General features: G+C 47.9%; 1 protein-coding gene across 1 annotated transcript; it reads right to left on the bottom strand.

Moving 5' to 3' along the window:
• Window positions 1-1451: 1451 nt before the first annotated feature.
• Window positions 1452-25347, bottom strand: kcnh6a (potassium voltage-gated channel, subfamily H (eag-related), member 6a; the record flags this gene model as incomplete). Its single annotated transcript, XM_084448448.1, has 15 exons — window positions 1452-1715; window positions 1906-2113; window positions 2380-2761; window positions 2892-2991; window positions 3284-3477; window positions 4217-4469; window positions 5566-5765; window positions 6166-6583; window positions 6771-7196; window positions 17046-17224; window positions 18442-18748; window positions 20095-20198; window positions 20469-20621; window positions 22789-23019; window positions 25272-25347. The coding sequence occupies 15 exons, from the start codon at window positions 25345-25347 to the stop codon at window positions 1452-1454; spliced, it is 3495 nt and encodes a 1164-aa protein (XP_084304574.1).
• Between the last annotated feature and the right edge of the window lie 1633 nt (window positions 25348-26980).

Here is a 26980-nt window from a genome sequence, read left to right as displayed (position 1 = left end):
TTGTGTTGAAACTTCAAAAACCTGGAAAAAAAGACAGTATCCCAGGCCAGTGTCCATACATGATCGACAGTTACAATTTCTACATCTCGCAACTCAGCTGGACACCAAATAAACACTTATCTTGGCACCTTGAGTCATTAAACACATTTTAGGTATATTTTTCATTATCACTGTGATGTTGAATATGTACCTATGTGACCATATCACTTGGTTTTAACATTAATAATGTCAATAAACCTTGCACACACACTCAAACCTGAAAAATAATTGACACATCCTTGGTGTAACAACAGTCACCAGTCCCCATTCATTGTCAATTGAAATGTCCGTATCTCGACATGGGAAAGTCAGAGAGACAGGGTGGAACTGACATAAAGCTCTCGACCTAACAAATACAGCAATACCAAACATGTGCATTCATGGGCGGAGGTCATTTCTAGTTTTATACTGCTACATCTAAGATAGGGACATATAAATGGTTTCTGCTTTGCTTGATTCATATAGCAATCCACAGTCCTGAGCCATGGCAATGGACACATTTCACAAATACAAAGACAGGTATGCCATTAATCAGATTATCTGGTCATGACAGAAAGGTACATTACATCACACAAAATGGCCACTGTAATAGTTATTTATCAACAATAGCCACACAGTTGTGACATCTCAAGTCGTCCACAGTGTTATACAGTGTTAATTGTATACACCTCTTGATATTTTGTAATTCCACAAAAAACAGCAATAGAAAGTGTGACTATTAATTTTATGCACTCCTAAGTATCAGTTGTTCCAAGATCTTTTCTAGTTTTGATTTAATATCAAGAAAAAACAACGCAGTACCACTTTAAATCAGGACTGAGCCTGAGGGTGCTCTACAGGGTGATTGCTACAGTACATACAGACACACAGGCAGACCGAAAGACCCCTCTCACCCCCAAATGGAGGCGTGGCCGTGCTGGTAATCTTCCCTCATCACTCAAAAAGGAATGATCGTTGCTACAGCTTTGAGATCCATGGAAGAGGGGTATCGGAATTCTTCGTGGGTGTTTGTGTGACGCGTATGTATTTAAATGTTCTCGTAAAACTCAGGCGGTGGCCGGCCTCGGCTTTGAGAGCTCCCGGACACTGATCACCCCCCCCTCCCCCCCCCGGGCCGTGAGAGAGAGGAGGGGTTTGAGTCCAGGACTGGAGGAGCCAGTGAGAGAGGGGAGAGGCACTCCGCTGCCCCCTAACCACCCACCCCCTGCTGTGCGGAAAGCGAGCCTCGTTGTTCGGCGGCGTCTCACCGGTCAGGGATCTGACAGGCGCGAGGACAATTAGGGGGGTAACTAGGCCGCCATATGGCTGACCTCCTGTGGCGGTGCAGGGGGGTTCAGGGGTGGGAGGGGGGCAGGTCTGAGCGTGGGGTTGGGGAGGGAGGAGGGGGGTGGGGGCGGGGCAGGAAGGGGCTTCTAGCTGCCTGACAGAAAGGGATCGGATACGTGCCTCTGAGTCTGCCCCCCCTGCCCCTCCACGGAGGTCTCCAGGTTCTCGGGGAGGGAGGGGGAGCGCGGGCTGCCGCGCAGCAGTCCGGGGGCGGAGCCAGGGAGCCGGGGCGGGCCGAGGTCTACGGGGGGCACGGCGTCCGGGGACGGGGACGCGTCGTCGTCGGAGGCCGCGGTGAGGCGCGTCCCGCTTGATGCGGAGTCCCCAGACTTGAACTCCGAGTGTGTGCTCTGCGAAGACAAACGAGGACAGAACGGTTCAATAGAATATGGAGCAGTCTTATACACACAGTAGCTCAGCCACCCTTTTACAATTCTCCCCGTTTGCGTACTTCCACCGAACGCCAGACTGAGGAAAAGATTCCGTCTGCGCTCGCTTAACCGAATCTACAACGCGTGACGCCAAATTGACCGAACTGACCATCAGCGAGGAAAGCGTGCCGTCCGTCTGCACCGGCGGGACGAGGGGGACGGCGTGGACGCCGGGGGCTCCTGGGCCATACGGGCCGGAGGGGCGGGCTCGGTGCGAGCCGGGCGACACGGCGCTGTAGGCGGGCGGCACCGGCGCCATCTGCCTCTGGAGCAGCTGCAGGATCACACTGATGTCCGCCGTCATCCTGGTCTCCAGTCTGGACGGGAAGAAAGACGCGTTGGGACAAGAACTCACACACACACACACACACACACACACACACACACACACACACACACACAAACAAACACACACACACACACACAAACACACACACACACACACATAAAACACACACACACACACACATGCAACACACACACACAAACACACACACACACACACAAAACACACACACACACACATGCAACACACACACACACACACACACACAAACACAAACACAAACACACACGCGCCTACCTGTTGAGCTGAGACTGCAGCAGGTCCAGCCTGGACTCCAGCTCGCCGGGCCGGTCCTCGGGGCGGGGCGGGGGAGGGTGGTACGAGGCTCGGACCGAGGACGAGCACTGCTGGCTCTCAGAGAACTGGCTGGCCCTCCGTTCTGGCCAGACGCCATAGTACCCTGGCGCGGGCGTCGGAGCTCCGCCCGTGTAACGGCGTCCCCCGGGGGAGTGAAGCTCGGCTTCGCCGCGTCCCGCCGGCTTCGTCTCGTCATCGCTGGACTGGGAGCAGGCGCTGGTGCTGCTGCAGAGGTCGTCCCACCGGGAACCGTGGCTAGGGTCACGGTGGTTCCCCACTGGATAGGGCTGGTCTGGGTACGAGTCCTCGCAGTCCATGCCGTCTGCGCGGATTGAAGGGGGGTGGGGGGCACGACTTCAGTCACAAAACGTGTTTTTGCTCTGTTGAAAATGTAATCCCTCAGAACATCATGCAACACACACACACACACACACACACACACACACTCTTACCAGGCCGGTTGCGGCGGTGCAGGGGGTTTTTCCTACGGCGTGGCCGACGGTATCCACATTCCGACTCCGCGCTGGGGGTTGCGTGCTTTATTCCGTCTACCTGATACACAGAAGCTTCAGTCATTCAATAACACACAACAATAATAACAATAACAACAATAACAATAAATAACATTTCAGACACGTGAAACACCTGTGAGTACTGATAAAATAGCACCACCAAAACGATGAACATCACAGAACGCACACAGCGTAGTCCACAACAGATGACTTAAGCTGCTTAAGTTTGTTTACAAACATCTGTGTTGTGAAGTGATGCGGTAACAGCTGTCTCCCTAGTAACAGAGTTGAAACGCGGCCACTCTCGTCTCCCCCCTGCTGGTGTCACTCACGTCTCTCAGTTTGAAGGTGATCTCCAGATTGTTCCAGAAGATGTCAGAGAAGTCGGGGTACATGTCCAGCACCTCCAGGAGGTCATCTCTCAGGATCCTGTGGAGGTCACAGTAGGTCAGCGCCCTCACGTCGGCGCTGGACTTCCCAGGGCGCTTGTACAGGCTGATGGACTCGCCGAAGATGTCGTTTTTACCTGCGGAGAACGAGAGAGAGGGAGAGAGAGAGAGAGAGATGGAAAAAGAGGGAGAGAAAGAAGAAGAAAGGTTAGAGATGTAACATTAATAATGAAAAAAAGGGTTGCATGTGAGGCATAGATGGATAAGGAAGAGATTGAAAAATTTGCAAAGAGGTGAAAATCAATATGGCGTGCATGTAAACAATATATTTTATTTGTGAGCAATATCCTTACTCCACCAGGGTTAGCTGAGGACCTTGACTTTCCAAAATGTCAGAGAAGGCCAGTGACACAAAAGCTCTAGATGATTTCAGCAAAGTGAAATTTATATCCACTCAAAATGCAGTGGAGGGTCTAATCTGGATCAGACAGGCAGGCTTGCTGAGGGCAGGTCTGAGCGCTTGGGCTTATCAGTAATCAATCACACTCTTGTGTGTGTGTGTGTGTGTATGTGTGAGCTCTTGTGTGTGTGTGTGTACGCTTGTGCGTGTGTGTGTGTGCGCGCGCCTGTGTGTGTATGTGTGAGCTCTTGTGTGTGTGTGTGTGTGTGTGTGTGTACACTTGTGTGTGTGTGCTTGTGTGTGTGCGCGCCTGTGTGTGTATGTGTGAGCTCTTGTGTGTGTGTGTGTGTGCTTGTGTGTGTGAGTGTGCGCCAGACAGGCAGAGAGAACCTAGTAACAACACAGCCGTGATTTTCGAGGGAGGAGGGGAAAGAGCGAAGAGTGTTCGGGAGGGAGGGGGAGGAGCCTCGCCTCACCCAGTATGGCCACCACCACTTCCTCTCTCAGGATCTCGATGGAGCCCAGCGAGATGAAGTACAGGGCCGTGAGCACGTCCCCGCTGTGGACCAGCGTGTCCCCTGGGGGGGCGTGGGTGGTCTTGAAGCGCACGGCCAGCGCACGCAGGCAGCCCTTGTTGGCCCCCCGGAACGCCTGGCAGTTCTGGAACAGGCTGCGGTTCAGATGCAGGCAGATGTCGGCCTGCAGACACTCTGGAAAACCCTTCAGCACCTGGACACAGAGAGAGAGAGAGAGAGAGAGAGAGAGAGAGAGAGAGAGAGAGGGAGAGAGAGAGAGAGAGAGAGAGAGAGAGAGAGAGATTGGAGGATGGGTGGAGGTAGAGAGATAGAGGGAGAGAGAGAGAGAGAGAGAGAGAGATGGGGAGAGAGAGAGAGAGAGATGAGAGATGGGAGGAGGTAGAGAGATGGAGGGAGAGAGAGAGAGAGAGAGGGGAGGATGGGTGGAGGTAGAGAGATAGAGGGAGAGAGAGAGAGAGAGGGGAGGATGGGTGGAGGTAGAGAGATAGAGGGAGAGAGAGAGAGATGGGAGGATGGGTGGAGGTAGAGAGATAGAGGGAGAGAGAGAGAGAGAGATGGGGAGATGGGTGGAGGTAGAGAGATAGAGGGAGAGAGAGAGAGAGAGAGAGAGAGATGGGAGGATGGGTGGAGATAGAGGGAGAGAGAGAGAGAGATGGGAGGATGGGTGGAGGTAGAGAGATAGAGAGAGAGATGGGAGGATGGGTGGATAGAGGGAGAGAGGGAGAGAGAGAGAGATGGGAGGATGGGTGGAGGTAGAGAGAGAGAGAGAGATGGGTGGAGGTAGAGAGATAGAGGGGGAGAGAGAGAGAGAGAGAGAGAGATGGGGAGATGGGAGGATGGGTGGAGGTAGAGAGATAGGGGGAGAGAGAGATGGGAGATGGGTGGAGGTAGAGAGATGGAGAGAGGGAGAGAAAGAATGAGAGATTAGCAGGGGAAGAAGAGGTGGAGAGAAAGAGTGGGAGGGGAAAGTAGCTCATGATCGATCTGGGATACACACACACGCGCGCGCACACACACACACACACACACACACACACACACACACACACACACACACACACACAGGCAGTGGCTCAATGCGATTGACTCTGTTCAGGCCGAACTGACAAGCCAGTTCTCTGCTCTCTGCTACGCCATGCTCCTGGCTTACTCCTTCACCATGACCACTACCAGCCATGAGCATGACACACACTAACCAACGCTAGACCTCCTGACCACACGGCTGCAGAGTCAGACGGACAGGGTCCGAGTACATTCGCGCGTTACGGACGAATATCTGGGCGACTCACGGCGTTCATGTCGATGCCGTTGGTGTAGGACCAGGCGTGCTGGAAGTACTCCTCCAGCCTCTGGCGCAGGCTCCCGGGGATCTGGTGGAAGCGGATGAACTCTTTCACGCGGAGCATCTGGGTGTGGTAGCGCGCCGTGCCCGAGTACAGCCGCTGGATGATGGCCGACACGTTCCCAAAGATGCTGGCGTACATCAGGGCTACGGGGACACGGCGGGGACAGACAAAGGACTGAATGTGAGGACCACCGTCTTGAAAATGTCAATTGAACAACTCATGTAGAGGAATACTTATTAATACTTAATACTGAAAGCACTTTCTCTCTCTCTCTCTCTCTCTCTCTCTCTCTCTCTATCTATCTCTCTACCTCCACCCATCCTCCCATCTCCCCATCTCTCACCTCTTCTTCCCCTGCTAATCTCTCATTCCCTCTCCCTCTATCTCTCTACCTCCACCCATCCTCCCATCTCCCCATCTCTCTCTCTCTCTCTCTCTCTATCCCTCCCCCTCCCTCCCTCCCTCCCTCCCTCCCTCCCTCCCTCCCTCACACACACACACACACACACACACACACATGCAAACGCGCCGTGGCCTACTCACAGCCTATCAGCATGACACAGATGGAGAAGATCTTCTCCGGGTTGGTGTTTGGAGAGACGTTGCCGAAGCCCACGCTGGTCAGGCTGCTGAAGGTGAAGTAGAGGGCTGTGACGTACTTGTCCTTAATGGACGGGCCGGAGGCGGCGTCGGTGTCGTTGTAGTGTTTACCTATCTGGTCGGCCAGGTTGTCCAGCCAGCCGATCTTCAGCACGCCGACGCGGGCCGAGCCGGTGCGCTCCATGTTGCCGATGGCGTACCAGATGCACGCCAGCCAGTGGGCGATGAGCGCGAAGGTGCACATGAGCAGGAAGAGGACCGCCGCGCCGTACTCAGAGTAGCGGTCCAGCTTTCTGGCCACGCGCACCAATCTCAGCAGGCGGGCGGTCTTCAGCAGGCCAATCAGAGTGGTTGTATGGGGCTAAGGGGGCGGGGCGGGAGGCAAATCGACAACATCCAATGAGAAAGACAAATCGACAACATCCAATGAGAAAGACTTCCTGGGTTAAAGGGATCACTCTTACGACTACGCGTCTCTATTTGAGTTCCCCCGACATGCGACGGTTCGTCTCCCCCTCCCCCCCCCCCACCCCACCCGAGACCCTCACCTCGTCGGAGCCGGAGCGGAAGATGAGCAGGTCGAAGGGAATGGCCGCCACGATGTCGATGAGGAACCAACCCTTGAAGTAGTGCTGTGCGATGCGTCCCGGCTGGCTGACCACCTCGTCGTTGTGGTTGACGTAGGTGGTGCGGAAGTTGATGAGGATGTCCACGATGAACATGACGTCCACCACCAGGTCGACCACGTTGAGCGGGTTGCACGTGTAGCCGCAGGTGCGCCGCCTCTCGTCCTCCACCTCGTTGAGGAGGAAGGCGGCGGAGTACGGTGTGCAGACGGCCGTGTAGATGACCAGCAGCAGGATCAGCCAGTCCCACACCGCCTTGAAGGGGCTGTAGTGAAGGATGGTCCACTTGTGGATGCGCGGCGCCTGGAGTTTGTACTCCGGAAGCACGTCCGCGCCAAGGGACAGCACCTGGACGTGGCAGGACGACAGACAGGGTCAGAGGAGACCGTTGATCCAGAACCAGCCGGAAAAACACACCCAGACTCTGAACATCGGATAAAACCGATTAGCCGTGATATGAATATTCATAGCAGAAAATGTAATCTTGATGGTAATTAGCATTTTTCCCATTTCAGAAACAATCGGATAAGCACTCTGGCAGCGCAGAACATCCATTATCGAGAGATAAAAGGCCAGACTGACGTCAAGGAACATCGTGCTTCCTCCCCCTAGCCGGTCACCTCTGCGGCGGGTGAATAGGAGCTACAAAAATAACTTCATTAGTGGTCCAAGCGCAGCCGAAAATCAATCAGTGCTAATTTATCGTCCAGAGAGAAAGAGAGAAGCAGATGGGGTGTGAAGAACACTTCTATTAGTATGAGTTATATATATTTTCAAGCTTTTATGAACACCAAATTCAGCACCAGTACTGGAGAGGAGAATTGTACAGCGGGGGGCCTCAGCATCCGCAGCAGACCGCCTGCCCTCCCCCTAAACCGGCCGCTCCCCTCCCTCTCCATCCCTCCCCCTGGACGTCTGGCGCTGTGGCCCTGGCCCTGGACCCGCAGCCGACGCAGCCCGGACGGACTACTGAACGACGGGGACACCTCTCTGGTTGTGTCCCTGTCTGTCCCCTAGAAACCCCCCACCGTCCAACCATCTCTGCCCAGGCTTTTAAACCCCCCCCCCCAGTACAGCCACACCTAACACACCATGTGATCCTGCTGGGTCATGTCTCTGCCAATGGCACAGCGGGGCAGCGGGGTGCCCCAATTTACACGCTAATCGACGAAGGACTGACGCAGATAGGATTGGTTGGTTGGGTTTTGGTTCATTTACACTGACACTTTCAGTGTGTGTGTGACTGGGGGAGGGTAGCCCACAGCTGACGCTCTGTGTGGTTTACGTAGCCACGGTCGGTTGCATTCGGAGAGAGAGGGCTCCTCTGGCGCAATTGAGAGCCGGCGTTTCTGACGCACCATTCTGTCTCACAGGGTACTCAGGAAAGCCTTTAAACCCTTTCGATATGACCCCGTCACCGGCAACAAAAATATCTAACAAATATTTAATAATATAAAAAAAATATCTGACAAATATAAAAAATTTCTCACTCCAACACTTGCTGACAGCTGAGAAACTGCACCTTCTAGTATTATATGGAAAATCCAATTAATATTTGAATATTCACTGTACTTTCAGGGTTAAAAGGGTTAACCGCTGAGCACGGGCTGGCCAGGCCTCTGTCGGCTGCACCTCTTTTGCATAGTACTTTGCATAACTATGAACATAGCCATGGTGACAAAGTCATCTGTAATAACACCCGTGGTTGCCAAAATAAGCCATCGAAGCCTCCGCAACATCCCTCCTGAAACTGAGCTCAGGAAACCCCCAGTTGAGCAACTACTAAGCCTGTCTTTACAGTGCCTTATGGTGTAGGGTATTGAAATCAGATCCTCTTATGTAAACTCAACTCAACTCTTATGTAAACGCACCATCTGCATGGAATAGCCTGCAAAATTTACTCAACTCCAGGATCTAGTCACTCTAAACGCATGGTGAAATCTAAAGAAATGGATATTTGTAATTGTTTTAATTGGAATGGGATTATATGGCTTCCCTGCATTTTTTACGGTATGACACCATCTATTGTTTTTAATGTAAGTGTGTACTTTATGAAACTACTGCTGCCATTCTTGGCCAGCCTGGCTCCTGCCTCTGAAAGTAAATTTTCAAAATACGATTCCGGGTCTGGAAAGGCTCTCTGTTCTGTTCCCAGAACCCACATCTCAGGTGAACTGGGCCTGTTCCCAGAACCCACATCTCAGGCCCTCAGCTTCCAAAAATAATCTTCAATAATGATCCTCCATTAAAGGTACATTTTATAATGGTACAGTACATTATGGTACAGGCCATTAGGACACAACGCAGTAGCCTCTGAATGGAGGTCTCTCTGAAATAGCTTTGTGTGTGTGTGTGTGTGTGTGTGTGTGTGCGTGCGTGTGCGACACAGTATCCTACACATGCAAGCAACGATTCACTCACCCGAGAAATGTAAAGTTATTGATATAATCTTCAGTCTAGTTTCAGAATGACCCCGTGGTGGTAGTCTGAGCCGACTGTCTGCACGCAATGGCTTTTTTATAGCTCCACTGAGCCTGTATGAGAAACCTGAAGGGGAAGTTTCATACGATATGAATAAACAGATACAGTACTGTGCAAAAGTCTTATGTAAAATATGTAATCCTGCAAGACGCTTGGGAAGTATTTATCATAGGACTACTAAAATGACAGCAGTGTACCAAAGAGAATGTTGTGTTCTAAGGGAGGCCACACAAAATACCAACTTCTTCAAGAAATTCATAATTTGGTCCATGATTAAATAGTTGTTGTTGTTGTTTTTTTAAATTCGGATTCTCTTCAGACTGCCAACCTACCCCATGGACAGTTACGGGTTGTTTTTTTATTTTATTTACTTTTTTTGTATTAATGTTTATTTGTGTTTATTCCAATGTGTTTACATAGTCTTTTACAAGCAAATAAACACTTACTGCCCAGATAAATATCTTTAAACATTAGGGCAATTCCAGCGTTATGGATGTGACATCCGCACTCAAAATGACAACCAAAATGTCTCAGTAAAACTAAAGTTTTTAGAACATTTACATTTGTAATGCATATTCTAAGACCACACAATGGGGAGAACAGATGGTAAAAAAATAAAAATGCAAAAATATTTTTAAGTCTAAAAAAAATGACAAAAAGGCATGCGTTATGGATGTGACAAAAAAAGACAGTCGTTTCCTGGACACTATACTTTTTTTTATAAAATAAATGGGACACGCATATTTTTTTTTTGCCCAATAGACGCAATTTCGCTTCCAATCCATGTTGAGGTATTTATGATTCCGTGCGTAATAATTCTGAACAGATTTAGGTTCATAACGTATTTCAGAAGTCTGATTGTTAATTCCTTTTGTCAATTATGATTTTTATCACCAGTGAATCAAAGGTTAGCCTACTATTTGAAATGTAAGGGTTTTCGCATGCCTTCTATGGCACCTGCAGGTAGGCCTACTACACTTTGCGAGTCCATTGCGAGAAGAAGGCTATATGGAAGAAGATCTAGCACGTAGCATAGTTCTGTCATCCAAACAACTCGGAATGAATGAGTTACTTATAAACAGCCAATTTAGAAAGAAAATGTCGGGTCTTAATTGGGCTCAGGCCCATAAATGTAAATAATAGTAATAAAGGCGCTTGGAGAGGAAGAGGCGCAAGAGGAGCCACCTGCAGCAAAGAAGAGGAGGACACTTGGAGACATGCTAAAGTCACGCGCAACCACCCCTGTGCGCATTCCCAAGAGAGCTTGAGCAGACAAAGAACTCACACATTAACTGCAGGAGGAGCCCATCAACCCCAACGGGGATCCCCCTCGCCTGGTGGCACGAAAACAAAGCTAGATTTCCCATGCTCTCTAAAGTCGCACGCAAGTACTGTATATGTGCATTTGTGCAACGAGCACATCTTCAGAGAGAGTTTTTAGTGCTGCCGGTAACATTGTTACCCCACTCCGATCCTCGCTAAAACCACACAAAGTAAATATGTTGCTGTTCCTTCAGTGTAACAAGGACATGAAAACCCCTGTCAGTATAGCCAGTGCCTTCTCATGTAGGCCTACACTCTACCATACAAGTTAAGTTGTGCTTTAGAGAAGTCTTTCATTGTATTATTGTTAGGCTATTGTTTAATTATAGGCTAAATGGTTCGGATTTTCCTATTTTTTAGAGCCTACTTTAATTAACAGTTTATCTTGTCTTTCTTTGGTAACCATTTCATAAAAGAAGCATATTTATTTTATAGCCTATTTATTTTGCTTTATTATTAAATTTGTATTCTGTGTATTGCCTGTTTGTGTTATAGGGCACCATTGCATTCCTGTAATGAAATTCTGATTGACTGCTACAGTATTTATTTAATGTAGCCGATGTTTTCATTTGATAAAAATGTATTGAAACAAATAAGAGGTAGGCTACAGTACACACACTATAAAAATCAAATTTATAAAGCACAGGGGGGAAGAAAAAAAAATAGCGCAATAATACCGCATAAAAAGCCACCCTTTGAAAGCCACCCTTTTGTATCGCTGGGGAAATCTCTTCACCGCGACAGCCCTACTGACCGCTACCATTAATGTTATGGAAGCTGCTGCTAGTTGTTGCGATTTCATGAGCTAATTGGCTATCCTGCTCTTATTGTGCTGGATTAGCATTGGAAGCATGTGAACTGATGTGTCCAGGCGACAAGACCTATCTTAATTTATCAGACATGATTTCATGTCATTTATATTCACAGCTATTTCAGTGGCATGACTAGCTTCCGTTCCGTTCGACCAGTCCTGAACAGAAACAAGCCAGCCACGCACATAAGCCAGGCTGGACCTGGCCTGGTTTTAACAATGCAATGGACCTTATAACCGTAGCCATTAATCATAGCCTTCATTTTGGTAAACGGGAGCTTCTCTAAATGCTTCATGGACATCGCGGTGGGAATTCTTAAATGTAACATTTCTTCTAACAAATGCTTCATGATAGACAATGATCTCAAATTTGACATTCACTTGAAATAAATCATAATAATTTACTTAACTGATGTCGAGACTGCATGCCAGCCAGAATGTGTAATAAGCTATAACAGGACTGGCAATTTGGTTATTTGCGATTCTAACGGGAAAGCTGCGCTCAGCATGTTGGGGTTTATGTCACGTCCATAACGGTCACATCCGTAACGCGGAAAATACACATAGAAAGAGATTAGAACAACTATATGATGCATATATGACATCAGTGAAAGTTAGCTTTGCACAGAAAGTTTGGGCAATATTGCATGTAAAATGTATTTTTTATAAAGACTTTTGCTGAAAAACGTTACGGACGTGACATTGGCTGTCCTGTAAAAGCGCGTCATCTTGACATGGCTCAACCGTTAAAGGGATGAACTCAAATGACCCAATATTATACATATTGCATTACAAGCCCCTTATCTCCACATGAGATGCTGTGGAACCCGTGTGAGTGGAAAAAATAGGCCCTTATGCCCTTTCAACAACTCATACAATTAGGTTAACTGAAAATGTTATTTTTTAATTACTCTGATACCTGTTGTAATGGGTGGAAATATGCAATTTCTTAAATGATCTGATCAGATGAATTCAGTACACCGAAATATAGACCTTGATGATATATTTTAAAGTGATTTTGTTATGTATAGTATAACTTTATTTTTTCATGATGAGGTTGACATTTACATGGAATTGCCCATTATCTTCTTTGGTGGCGGCCTAAGACTTTTTCACAGTACTGTATTTCTGAAATAATCCAGTCTGACACACAAAAAAAAACTTTTCACAATCATTTTGTTTCACACACAAAATTGAGCACTGCTCCAGGTGAAGTCAAAGGGAATTCGGTGCTGCCAGCCAACTCAAAAGCACCCTTTGTAAATGAGGGTCAAAAAAAGCCTTAAACATACCCTAAATGTATAAATAGACGGTTCGACAAAACTTTTAAGCAAGACCGCAGATGACTTTTGATGACATGACAACATCGTCCAGGCTTCCCCCTCTAAGCAGAGGGCGTCGCTCCCCTGGTCTGCTCACCTGGTCTGCTCACCTGGTCTGCCGGGCAGGGGGGCAGGATGGAGGCGGCAGACAGAAAGACAGGTTGAGAGACAGCAGCAGACCAGAGGACAGAGAGAGAACAGAGGGCAAAGTGGGAGTGAGAGCCTGAGTAGTCGGTTACTGCACTCACAGGTGGAAGTTTCTGTCTGAAGCTCATGCCCAGATAGCAAGCGGATCTGGGCCATATATAGGCCGGAACTAAGCCACAAGGGCCAGATCTGGCTTGTATATGGCCCAGATCCGCTTGCTATCTGGGTGTTGAGTGTCTCTGGGATAGAGCAGGAGAACGCTGACAGAGGGAACGTCCTAACTAAGGGACACACCCTCCCTGTCCCTTGGCAGACTACTGTAGTAAGTAAGTAAGTAAGTAAGCTTTATTTATATAGCGCTCTTCACAGCACGGATGCACAGAGTGCTTTACAGTAATAAATTAAAATGGCAATAAAACACGAGACAAGATTAAAACGACACAGAACAGATAAAACAACAACATTGCGAGCAGCAAGGCGTTATAGATGGCCGACGGCCTGCCTGAACATGTGTGTCTTAAGAAGTTTTTTGAACATGAGTTCAGTGGATGGCTCTCTCAGGGCCTGGGGAAGAGCGGGCAGCACTACTGGACAGCACTACCCTCACAGCAGGACCCTGCTAATAAGCACGGTTTCACACTCATTCATACCCAAAAACCGTACATTTACTGTATCTACATGCACACACACATGATACACACATACAGTAAGAATACCGCCAACTCTGCGCAAACACCTACTTCTATAAGATATGACACTTCCTCACACAGATGGGTGAGCTCATGCAGAACCAGGGGGTGCCACATCACTGTTCTACTCCTTCTTTACCCAAGAGACACACACACACACACACACACACACACACACACTGTACAGGGAATCACATTATCTGCTTTGTTATGAGCAGACAAATCAATAAAGATCAATGAGAGTGATAATTTCCCTCCCTCATTTAGTAAGGTGCCAATCAAAATCCAATTACACAGATAAGCGGAGAGAACCAAGGAGCTTAGTTGCGTAATAGTACACAACCAAAACAACACCCTACTGTACATTCAATCTATATTCGGTATAGTAATTAAATCACAGAAACAGCCATAGTGACTGCTTCTACAGACGGTGTATCTGGAGGTACGGCCCCAGATGTCTGCAGGTTGTTTCAGCAGGGGTAACGATCTGTGTGACCAGGAAGTTGACCTCCGACCCCCTAGACTGAGGTGGCTGGGATGCATCAGGCTGGCGGAGGAGCGCCGGAACGAGGGAGAGAGGGAGGGGAAGTGGGAGATAAGAGAGGGAGAGGATGGAGAGGAGAAGGAAACACAGGAGAGAGAGAGCAGAGGGAGGGAGACGAGCGATGGTCTGTAGTGACACGCGGACGAAGAAACAAGACGGGATGAGCGAAGACGTTTCCTCTCCGGTTCTGTTCCCGTTCTCTCTGGGAGTGGTAGAAGAGGCAGCGGACGGATAAACAGACGGGATGAGCGAAGACGTTTCCCACCGGTTCTGTTCATGTTCTCTCTGGGAGTGGTAGAAAAGGCAGCGGACGGATAAACAGACGGTGAAGGATGGAGGGAGAGAGCGTGCCGAGCCCTCTACTGCCCTCTACTTCCATTAGCCCCAAAGGTCAAGGTCACTGACAGCGTCAAGCCCTGGAGAGGACAGCTCAATACCCCACTGCCCCGGACGCCTGCCCTCCCCGCCCACTGCCCCGGACGCCTGCCCTCCCCGCACTATGTGTCATACTCCTGTACACCCCCCCCCCCACACACACACACACCCCTACACACTCACACATTTACACAATATACTGTACATCCATCCATACCCACCAGGAGTCCTTCCTCCCCTGTCACTTATGATCACAACACTGCCCAAAGATACCGCTGGCTACACCACCAGAGGGAGTACTCTACAGATGACTGTAGATGACGGTGGAGTATAAAGGACATTACACATGCACATAGCTGACAGGCTACAACAGGTTAAATCCTGATCTAGAGATAGATGACGGATGACAGATAGATGATTAGGTATTTTATCTATCTCTGAGGGGATATTGTTGCATTATGTCATCTGATTATTGCGGTTAATCCATGATCTCTAGTGCAATACAGCGAATGTTTTTACTCTTTGATAGGCTTATTATCAATGATCTAAAAGATTTCCCTTTAGAGAGAAATTGTTGCTTGGGGCGATTATCAATGAGAAAACTTTACTGGACAGAGAGTGCGTGATCTGTCAACAGTAATTATTTCTCATATTGATGGTTGCTGTAGGGGGGAACGGGGTTGGTTGTCACATGGGTTGGTTGTCACATTCATTCTAGATGTCGCTCCCTGGTGGGCGTTGTTAAAAAGTGTTGGTACTGACATTTTCATTACTGGGGGTCAGAGGTCACCTACAGTACAATGTCTTTTTAGGAGTAAGACACTTGACGTTGAGGTGAGAGGACTTCGGGGCTTCTCTTCTAGCTTTTACACAATGGGGTTCATACAGTATAAAAATATTATCATCATTAAAAAATATGAACGGAGAGCTATTAGTTTAGGGATGCTTGTCACATTCTCTTTGGGTTTGGTTGTCACATGTGACAATGGTACATACAGTTTGGAGAGGTTGATGGTTTTCAATGAAATTATTTTTAAAATTTCTATAAAATGGCCTTCATTTTCTTCTTTTTCCCATTAAAATAACATAGGGACAACCAATCCCACAACAGGGATGGTTGTCACAAGTGCACAAGATGTCCACCGTCCACAACCTTTGATCAGAATAAGCTTAAGGAGAGTACGGTCACTCCATTCCCAGCTGAGACGTCAGGCTCCCATTACACACATTGACAGGGAACAGTTTTTGAGGGATTCAAATTAAAGTAAAAAGTGACTACCAACCCCACTTCTCCCTGACTCGGATTTCCATTCCATACACATCACATTCTATGGTAGGGTTAGGTTGCGTCAAAATCTTATCCTCCAACTAATACATTCACGGAAGCGACTTGAGTACATTATATTGATGGTGCAGAAAGTAGTAAAGAATTCTACAATGACTGAACACCTTTTTGGGGTGTGAAGAGGGTTGGGGTGGAGGGTGTTGGTCCTAATTGATCTTTCCACTGGGAGGGAAGCCACATCGCCTTCTGTGTGTGTTGAGTTATTAGAGCTATGTTTAGATGTGTCTCCCCAGCAGTCAGATCTCAACAAAAGCATCAGCAACGTGTTAGGACACAATACATACAGTTCAGTGTCCCCGGCCATAGATGCCCTTTACCACAATCAATGTGTGACACCCTGAATGACCTCTCCTGGAGGTCAAAACACGGATCCTCTAATGTCTCTGACTGTCCCACAGATATAACTAGAACATTATAGGTTCTTCGGTTGTTTCTGTAGGCGAACCACCTGAAAACCCCTTAAAAAACTTTTACGGTTCCAGGTAGAACTATCGCATCAAGCAAAGGTTCCTGCTAGAACCATTTCACCAATACATTCTATCAGGAACCAAAATGGTTCTTGAATGGTTTTTCAGGTCAACTGAAGAACCCATTTGGAACCCTTTTTTGTGTAGTGTAGGCCAGACAGGTGTTACATTAACCTGTCATCTTGAGGGTGGAAGGGTGAATTCTGGGTAACGCTGTGTGAACAGATGACATAGATGTTCACTAGCCTGATGCTCAGACTGAATTGACATTTTGTTTCATTTCCAAAATGAAAGTGCGAGTGTGATTGATGGGCTGGTGCCAGGATAGGATGTTCACTGTTGTTACACCAACAAAGGTGAGATGTTTTTTATTTAAGGGTACACACACGCACACACACACACGCGCGCGCGCGCACACACACACACACACATGCACGCACACACACACACACAACTCTCTTTCACAATGTCTTCCCCTGTCTCATACACACAAAGAGAAAGCTAAAGACAAAGCAAGTCTGCTGATGTCACATGACTGAGCGTAGCGACATCACGGTTTATACCAGCCACTCTGGTGTGACAGTGGGGATTCCTCACCTAGCAGGTGTCTGTGCCGGGTGAGAACGGGTAGCGTGACAACAGGACAGGAGTGTGTGTGTGTGTGTGTCCACTGGTGGTACGCACCTGTGTGACGTGCGTGACCTTCTCCGTCACGTTCTGGGTGCGCTCTTTGACCTTGCTGGGAGCGATGATCTCGATCTCGGTGGGCGAGGGAGGCCTCAGGGTGAGCGTGACCTGAGGGATACGACCGATGGCCCGGTGTCTCATGAGGTCTGAGTCCGAGGTGGAGTTCAGAGTGCTGGGCTTCAGGTCTGCAGACGAGAGCAAAGAGGAACATTTAACATCAACGCCTTCAAACTGGTCTTTGGAGAGAGAGGCTAAGAGAGGCAGCCACATCTTCAGCCCACTCTGACCTGAGGAGTCACACAGGATTCATTCACGCTTGACAGTGAACATTATAACATGGATTATACAAGTAATTTATTGTACAGTATACCATTATACAGGTAATTTAATGTACATTATACAACTAGTTCCAACCGCGATTGGCCAAGAGGCATTCGGAGCCTTGCCAATAACAACAATATACCAACGGGTCAATCACTCCGCTTTGATACGGTACATTGTGTGGTTGCCTATAGCAACGGTAAACAAAGTATAACTATTTTGGATAGTGGATGGCTGAACGCGACGCAATTCAGCGAAATTGAAAACTACAAACCCATATATTTCCAATAAATATTTAACGACAGTGCAGTGCTGTTATAATGCTCGGTTATATTATTTTTGAAATGTGTAGAGAAGAGAAATAGTGTGAGGGGGAGCAGTGTGCACCGTGGAAATACGGTATATACCGCACCTCCATATCGCTTCCCTATACTGCACCTCCATATCGCTTCCCTATACTGCACCTCCCTATCGCTGCACCTCCATATCGCTTCCCTATACTGCACCTCCCTATCGCTGCCCTATACTGCACCTCCATATCACTTCCCTATACTGCACCTCCCTATCGCTGCCCTATACTGCACCTCCCTATCGCTGCCCTATACTGCACCTCCCTATCGCTGCCCTAGGGGGGCATGATGACACACCAGGGTAGCAGGAGGGTAAATGGAAGTCCTTTCAGAGTGGTTAGCCTCTGGCCCCATGGAAGCAGATGCCAGAGGAAACCAACACACACACACACATTCACACACACACACGCAACGACAATGGCTAAAGGGCAGTTGAATTGATTAGCATGTCCCTGCTGAAATAACCATCAGGCTACTGCACGTGCTTAGACAGAGGCACTCTGGGTTTGGGGGTGTGGACAGGGGAGTGGCAGCGTGATTTCCAAGTACTGCTGCTGTGTGCATTCAAACTAATCATAAACTAACAAATAAGTTCAAATAAAATAAAATAAAAAACCTAATTACTCATAAACAAGCTGCAGGTTGATACAGTACATCTGTGATACAACACAGGACCCACCGTCCTACACACACACACACACACCCACCCACACACACACACACACACTCACTGCTGCTGGCGCGCCGGTCGCCAGGCCGGCCGGCGGTCCAGTCGGCCCTCATGCCGTCGATGTCGTCCAGGGAGGACGCCCGTCGGAGGCTGCGCACGCTCTCCCGGGAGCGGCTCCTGCCCAGGGGCCCCAGGGGGAAGGCCCCGCCCGGGTCCAGGCGCTCCGTCAGCAGGGACAGGCGCTTGGAGGACGGCTGTGGTGAGGGCAGCTCCAGGTCCTGTTCTATCAAGGCCTCCGTCTCCGACTGCATGCAGCTCTCCTTAGACGGGATGCGGAACTCCTTCAGAGGAACCTCTTCGCTGCTGGGCTGCCGGGGGGGGAAGACAATCACCGTCGCACACGCATACCAGGTGTCAACCCCCAACCTCGGTGACAGGCTGGAGAGCACTATGTCGTTTTACCATTTAATATTGTTCATGATTTTTATATACGCTTATGATGTTGTTTATGACGTACAGTGCATCCGGAAAGTATTCATATCCCTTCACTTTTTCCACATTTTGTTATGTCTTACAGACTTATTCCAAAATTTATTAAATTCTTATTTTTTGGACGCCAAGGTACTTGAAGGTGTCCACTCTCTCTACAGGAGTCCCGTTGATGATTAGAGGGGTGTAGTTCCTCTCCCGTTTTCTCCCCAAGTCCACCACCATCTCCTTTGTCTTGCTGATGTTTAGACAAAGGTTGTTTTCCTGATACCACTGGGTCAGGAGCCTCACCTCCTCCAGGTACACCCTCTCCTCATTAGTGGTGATCAGGCCTATCACTGCTGTGTCATCAACAAACTTGATGATGGTATTGGAGTTGAAGGTGGCTGTACAGTCGTGTGTGTACAGGGAGTACAGTATTGGGGACAGCACACAGCCCTGGGGGGCTCCCGTGTTGAGGGTGAGGATGGAGGAGGTGTGGAGTCCTACCTGGGGACTGTCTGACAGGAAGTCCAGGATCTACTTGCAAAGGGTGTCGTTTTGGGACCTTCAATGCTGCACATTTTGCATTTTGTTTTCGTACCCTTCCCCAGATCTGTGCCGCAATACAATCCTGTCTCTGAGGTCTACAGACAACTCTTTTGACTTCATGGCTTGGTTTGTGCTCTGACATGCACAGCCAACACGTGTGTGCCTTTCCAAATCATGTCCAATCAATTGAATTTACCACAGGTGGAAGTTGTAGAAGCATCTCAAGGAGGATCAGTGGAAACAGGATGCACCTGAGCTCAATTTTGAGTGTCATAACAAAGGGAGTGAATACATATGTACATGTGATATTTTAGTGTTTTGTTATTTTAAATACAATTATTTTAAATACAACTAATTTATTTTTCACATTTATTTTTTCCACTTTGTCAGTATGTGGTATTGTGTGTAGGTTTGAGGAAAAAAAAGTAAATCCATTTTGGAATAAGGCTGTAACATAATAAAATGTGGAAAAAGTGAAGGGATATGAATACTTTCCGGATGCACTGTATGTTGTGTAATCCAGGGCACCATTGGAAATTAGACATTGGTCTCAATGGGCTCCTCTGGCTAAATAAAGGTCAAATAAAATAAAAAATAGGCAAATGTAAGATTACCCCGTACCCCGTGTACCCCGAAACAGATATAATCGCCGGTCAGTGACAGGAACTTGGTATTTCACAGGGCACCCCCTCACCTGTAGGTAGTCCACCACCACGCCTTCGAACTGGTCTTTGGAGAGGGAGGCTCGGCGCATGGAGCGCAGCGACGGCAGCCTCATCTTCAGCCTTCTGCTCTGACCTGAGGAGTCACACAGGAGTCATTCACGCTTCCCAGCTAGTGAACATTTGTTCTAAAAATGTTCTAGGAATGTGGAAACATTAGCAGAACGTGTTAGGAATGCTCTCCAATGTTGTGGGGACATTCCCTGTAAGCTGGGTTGACATTAAACATTATAAAGTTGATTATACAGGTGATTTAATATACAGTATACTGTTATACAGGTCATTTAGTGTACAGTTTACCAGTGTTGGACCATTAGACAGACAAATAGACAGTAAATACACTGACCTGCCCATACCCAGCCCTGGGACATTCTCTGTCTGAGCCCCCCTTTCTTAAGAGAGGGATCCATCAGCTCCTGGAAGTTGAGGATGAACATAATGACCTGTCCTTCCTCATTCTTCACAGGGACCACATCTATCAGACAAGGCCTGCATGCCCCTGAGAGAAAGAGAGAGAGAGAGAGAGAGAGAGAGAGAGAGAGAGAGAGAGAGAGAAGAGAGAGAGAACATTTCAGAACCTAAAGAAAACCTGAACTAACAAAACATATGTGCTGAAAAGAGTCATGTCAGCAAGCAACGAGGGTGGACATTGTGGATCAATAAACAGGATAATGTGGAAGAAACGAAAGGCCAGGAGAAGAGAAGACAGGTAAGCTAGGTAAGTCTCCAGTCTGTTTTTTTATCTGAAGTGTGAAATGGGATTCAGAGTGACAACATAGGGCCATGACAACACCAGCAATGGAGAACCAGTTAGCTTTCCAAGGTGTGCTAGCTAGCCCGCTACTACTAGCTAGCTAGACAGTAGCTAAACATGAGTTCCACAGACTGGTTTGGCCAGCTTAGCCTCCCTTCTCCAGGCTACTTGGTGATGTCAATAGAGCCATTAGCTATCACGTTTATTTGCACATGAAACATATCTGCCAACAGCACCACTCAGCTGGCAGAAGAAACAGCACAAGAGTTATATCAGCAGCTTGCCACACTGTTTGAAAGTCACATTAATGTCATAATTTAGCTAACCAGCTTACATTAGCTAACTTAGGCTAACGTGTTATCATACTATAATGGCTAATAAGGGTCTGTCTTTATTTCAATTTTCTCGAAAACCAGGCACAGCACTGTATGAAGTTAAAATGCAGCAGGTGTCTCTTGCTCATGACCAAAGGGAGCCAGTGCCTAGTGTGAAGTTTTTGGAAAGGGCACTGCACCAGTGTAATAAATAAACAGGGGCTCGTGGTCGGTGGTCTGTTGCCACCATCTCTTCATTTGAGATTTATTTGGAGAAAGCTTTCAAACAAAAGTAAAAGCTCCCCTGTCTTTCCATCGCTGTGTGGTTCTCCCAGTGCATTTATGAGTCCATATTTTACAAGAAGGTGTGTTTAAGTGAAGCCAAAGAGGGGGGTTTAGACTTCCCATAGCACAGAGCAGAGAGAGAGAGAGAGAGATGGAGGGGAGGAGGGAGAGAGATTGAGGGAGGAGGGAGAGGCAGAGAATGGAGATAAGGGCCAGACATTTGAGGGGAGGAACAGTTTGTGATAATGGGTAAGTAGAGAGAAATAGTATAAAGAGACATATAGATCGGAAGGAAGGAAATGGAGTGGGGGGGGGCGGGGCTGGGCTGGGGGGATCGTCACTATCACTTGTGTCTATAAATAGAGATGGGGAGTGAGGAGGAACACACACATGCACACACACGCGCACGCACACACGCACGCACGCACACACTCACATGCATAGTAGCAAGCACACACACAAGTGGATGTGAATTCATTAAATATACGATTTCATTACAAGTGTCACAGAAGTGTCACAATGCAGCCGTAGGTGTTTCATTATACAATACAATACAGTACATGTTTACTTTCTGTCCGTGCGTGTGTGCGCGTGTGTGTGCGCGTGTGTGTGCGCGTGTGTGTGTGCGCGTGTGCGTCTATATACGTGTTTGCATTTGCAGTGGGATAGGAAATGGATACATGTTGAGTGGATTTGAGCTGGCACACCGTGAACATTTCCATGACAACAGGCTCTCTGATTCTGCACTTCTCATGCCCAAATGACCAGAGCAAGAGGTGTGTGTGTGTGTGTGTGTGTGTGTGTGTTCTAGCCTGGTTTGTTTGCTAGCCTCCGTCTCTTCCTGCCCCGAGGCTCATGTATCCCTGCCTCCCTGCCTTAATGTTCCCGGTGACAGAGGACAGGAGGTGAACGGGATTCTGGGAAGGAACACGCATGTCGCAGGTGAGCAGGACCAGATAGGTCAGCCGGTGGTCCGGCGCTCCGCAGACCTCCACACGGGTCACCGCTGGGTCTCTGTGTGGCTGTCTTCACAGCACAGAGCCGCCATATACGTTCCAACAGCAAGAACAAAATGGCGGCGTTTCGTTGAGATTCTCCCACAGATACTGCATATGAAGCCCTGCTCCCGACACATCTCTCTCTGTATATCTCTTTCATTTCCTTTCCGAACACCTGTCTGTCTGTCTGTCTGTCTGTCTGTCTGTCTGTCTGTCTGTCTGTCTGTCTGTCTGCCTGTCTGTCTGTCTGTCTTGTCTGTCTGTCGTCCATCAAGATTGTCCCATTGGCCTTTCTCGCCCCGTCTCTTTCCATACCTTCTTTGGCGTAGTAGATGATCTCAACCTTCATCTCCTCCGAGCCCAGCAGGGCCTGGGTCAGCTGCGTCAGGGCGCTCTTCACGGTGCCGGGCCCCACCAGGAACTGGCACGTGCAGGGCTGCTGCATGATCTCGGCCCGGGAGAAGCCGAACAGTTGGCAGAAGCCCTCGTTGCAGTAGATGATGCCACAGTTCTTCATCTGGGCGTTGGCGATCAGGAACTTGCGGTCTTGGCGGGAGAGAGAGAGAGAGAGAGCGAGAGAGAGAGAGAGAAAGATCAGATATCCGAAGCGGATCCGCTCCACATTGACACAGATCACGTTTTTGTATAGATTAAAAAGGGAGAATATCCCACATCTGTAACCGTTTTCTTTTATCAAACCAGTCTCTCACTACTACTGAGCCATCCTCATATTCTCATCCTCGGTGAAAGTGGACCTGATGGAACCTATCGCTCTCTGGGGGTGCTGTCCTGCTCCGAGGACCGCCTGTCCCAGGGACTGAAGATGAGCAGCTGGACACTGAGCAAGTACAGCGTGCCTCCTTGGCTCGGCCGCAACCCAGCGCTCGGCCGCCGGCTGGGATGCAGCTCCGGTTAACATCGTCAGCGCCCAGCTGCCTGTCCACGCGACGCGTCTGCCGTCTAGATGCCGTTATTGGCCGTGTTGAAACACTGCGCGTAACGCTGATGGCGACGAGGCTTCACACACACCTCTGTTATGTGAAATCTCTCGGGCGACGTCGGAAATCAGAATCACCGGAAATCGGACGAGTCGCTAGTGAAAGGATAGCGTTGGCGCGGGAACGGTTGAATTGTCTGAATGAAGAGCTCTCAGCCTTTGAAGCCACTGTAGTAACGCTGTCTCGGCTTGTTCCGTCCGCCGACGCTATCCTGGTGAAACCAAAACCGTTCCTCTCCACACAGGAGAGAGACTTGGAGCTTTGCCCAGAAAAAAAAAGGTGATTTGTTCCCCATCGAGAGTCTTGATTCTTTCTTTGGAGTAGACAGGCAGAAAGCACCCTCTACCCAAAGTCATTATCTGGGCCTAGGTCTCAGAACAGACACACTGATCGTCACACCGTTGCTAAGCAGCATCGATGTGGCACGTGTCTCACCTGGCCCGGTACAGACACACACATACGCGCATGCACACACACACACGCGCGCGCGCGCATGCACACATACGCATGCACACACACAGATGCACACACACGAATGCACACACGCATGCACACACGGGTGCACACACACGCACGCACAGACGGACGAACACAGAGACACACACACACACACACGAATAAAGACATCTTTCTGAGGGTCTTATCAGTCTGAGGGCCTCTCAACTAAATCCGAGACAGAGAAGCTTTTGGCGTCAAAGCATTGATGTGAGGAAATCTTCAAACACTATCAGCCCTCGCCGGCCAAGAACATGAAGGGGCTTATCTGTCTGAAGACCCTTCACTACAAAATCTGAGACAGAAGACCTTTAGACACAAATGATGTGATTAGTCTCATTCCAAACGTTCTGGACAGACACTTGTCACCCCAAAGCAAGTCTAATGAGATTGAATTTGAGACACGCAGTCTCTTCCATTTTGTCCTCTTAAATCAGTTAGGGGTTGAGCGGGTTATTTCTAGTACTGTTGCACTCACTGTACTACTGTCTCCTCCATGTGACTGACAGTAACAGTACAGGTGCAAGTCTACTTAGATTTCGGCAGAATAAATGGAGAGTGAAGAGAAAACCATAGCTTTTTTCACAGTTTAAAGGGGCACAGTCACACTTGTTTAATATTATTTGTGTAGGGTAAATGGCTACACTGGTGGTGATTTTAAAAAGGCCTACAAAGATAATTTAAGCATTTAATCCAAATAGACTAATATTAACTTAAACAAACAGACTGTGCCCTTTTACGAAACTACTTTTGATAACAGTCATTGATGTGCAGCAGGGAGCTGTAACTCTAAGCATATGTCTCGTTTGTAATAAGTATATATCTTATAGGCATCATGGTTAACCATATACCCCTGTGTCCACTGACCAGAAAGACACAACATATTACAATGGTTATTGAGTTGCATTCGTCACATGGACTGGAACTCCGCGGTCTTCCATCTCAGACAGGCAACAGAACAATGAGAACATGTGCGATTATTGGTGCTCAATGCAACTCATGCAACATGTGAATTCACGCAAACATGCAGGTGTAAGGACACACAAGACTTAGTGGCCATTGGTCACACATGTTATGTAGAGCATGCAATACTAAAGTCTAAATGTAAACTATAGCCTATGCATCTGAGGATTAACTCTAGAATAGCCACACGAGGAAGTGTGCCCTTTAGGACAGACAAAAGGCAATGGAAATTTACCAGTCAAATTATTTGAATAACAAACAACGGACTTTTTTTTGCTCTCGTAACTCACAAAGACAACAATATCACTTTTTCAGTGACAAAAAGTAGGCTAATCCACTTACTTTGCCCATCGAATTTCCGAATAATGGTGTCCAGATAGGTGTTCTGGAGCGCGACATGACCGCGTCTCACAGGCATTTTGACGCAGAAAGAGGAGACTTCTCCGACGCATCAAAAAATTACAGAAAATTACATAAATTACAGAATCTAAACTCAAATTTCGGAAAATAGTCGCGCATATCTAGAGGCAAGGGGCGAACAAAAACATATTCGAGGAAGAGGCTAAAATAATGACAAAAAGCGAGATGGTGAGGGTCGAGATCGCGGCGGGCGCGAAGACTGGTTGCCAGGGCGATGAGCGCTCCGCGGAAGGATGTTGCGCGCGGCCCAGAAACGATGTCGCCTAAATCAGTGAAGCAAAGTCGGAAAGAGAACAATGAAGTTCCCCTTCACGAACAACAGAGCTCATCTTACCCTTGCATCAATCAATTAGTCTAGAGACTATAGAAAGTCAGTTATTTGAAGTCTATCGCAGCTTTCTCTCTAAGGTTTGATCAAAATAGGGACATCAGGAAGAAGCTGTCTCTCTGTTCTACACCCCCCGACCGCCCTCTGCTCTGACAGGTCTCACTGGCGCGAGCCAGATGGTCTTCAGTCGACGTGGCCAACAATCTCTGACAGAGAGCAGAGTCACCCTCATCGAGTGGCTCACTCCACATCACAAGTCCCATCGCTCAAAATAGCACCTCTCTTTCTCTTTGTCCGCTACTTATTTAGCCTAATCTTAATTATATTGCTGGGGATGGGTGTCAGGCGTGTGTGATATCTGTGATCTTCCAGAAGATGGTTGTGTCACTGCCAACTGTTTGCCAATAGGCTACCTCTACCAGGCGTTGTAGGCTAACAATTAAATTCACTGTCAGTGGATCAAACTGGTAGCCTATAGTCTATCTCATCATCTGACATGTTGGTTACAGTCTGGGCTACTGCCAAGTGACTTGAGACAGATCAGGAGGAAGTTGAGAAAGATGAGACACACCTAACTTTCTCAACTGTTGTATAAGAGACATATAGCCTACAGACATGCTTGTAGAGGAGTGGGCCTTTTACACTGCATCCAGAAAGTATTCATATCCCTTCAATTTTTCACATTTTGTTAGGATATGTTACAGCTTTATTCCAAAATTGATTCAATTCATTTTTGGCTATATAGCCTACATTTGAAAAATATATATATATAAAAAACTTTTTTTCACTTTGCCATTATGTAGCATTAGGTAGCCTATTGTGTGTAGAATTTTGAGAAACAAATGAATTGAATCCATTTTGGAATAAGGCTGTAACATAACAAAATGTGGAAAACGTGAAGGGATATGAATACTTTCCAGATGCACTGCACAACCAAAAATTTACACTCTTGTTATGAGAAACCAATTAGCTACACACACGCACACACACACACACACACACACACACACACACACACACAGGCTTTGAGGACGGTGTTGCAGCAGGAGCAGGTGTGAATGTTGAGAGGAGTGTAGGAGAGGACCCTGAACTCTGGGGATCCAGACCTGATCTGAGACAAGCATTAATAACCAATTAATGCGCCAGTCACAGTTTCCACAGAGAAACACTCTCTCCATCTGTCGGTCTATGAGCAGCACAAAAGATATGCCCCGTTTCTGTTGTCTTTCCTTGCGACACCAATTCCCTTGAAGTAGGTAAGCCTCCGTTTCATAACTCACAATTTAGAGACGTCAAAGTTAAT

Source organism: Borostomias antarcticus (assembly GCF_949987555.1).
Source record: "Borostomias antarcticus genome assembly, chromosome: 14".
In the NCBI taxonomy this organism is placed as follows: domain Eukaryota; kingdom Metazoa; phylum Chordata; class Actinopteri; order Stomiiformes; family Stomiidae; genus Borostomias; species Borostomias antarcticus.
Note: the sequence above shows the minus strand (reverse complement) of the source record. Positions and strands in the feature narration are given on the sequence as shown.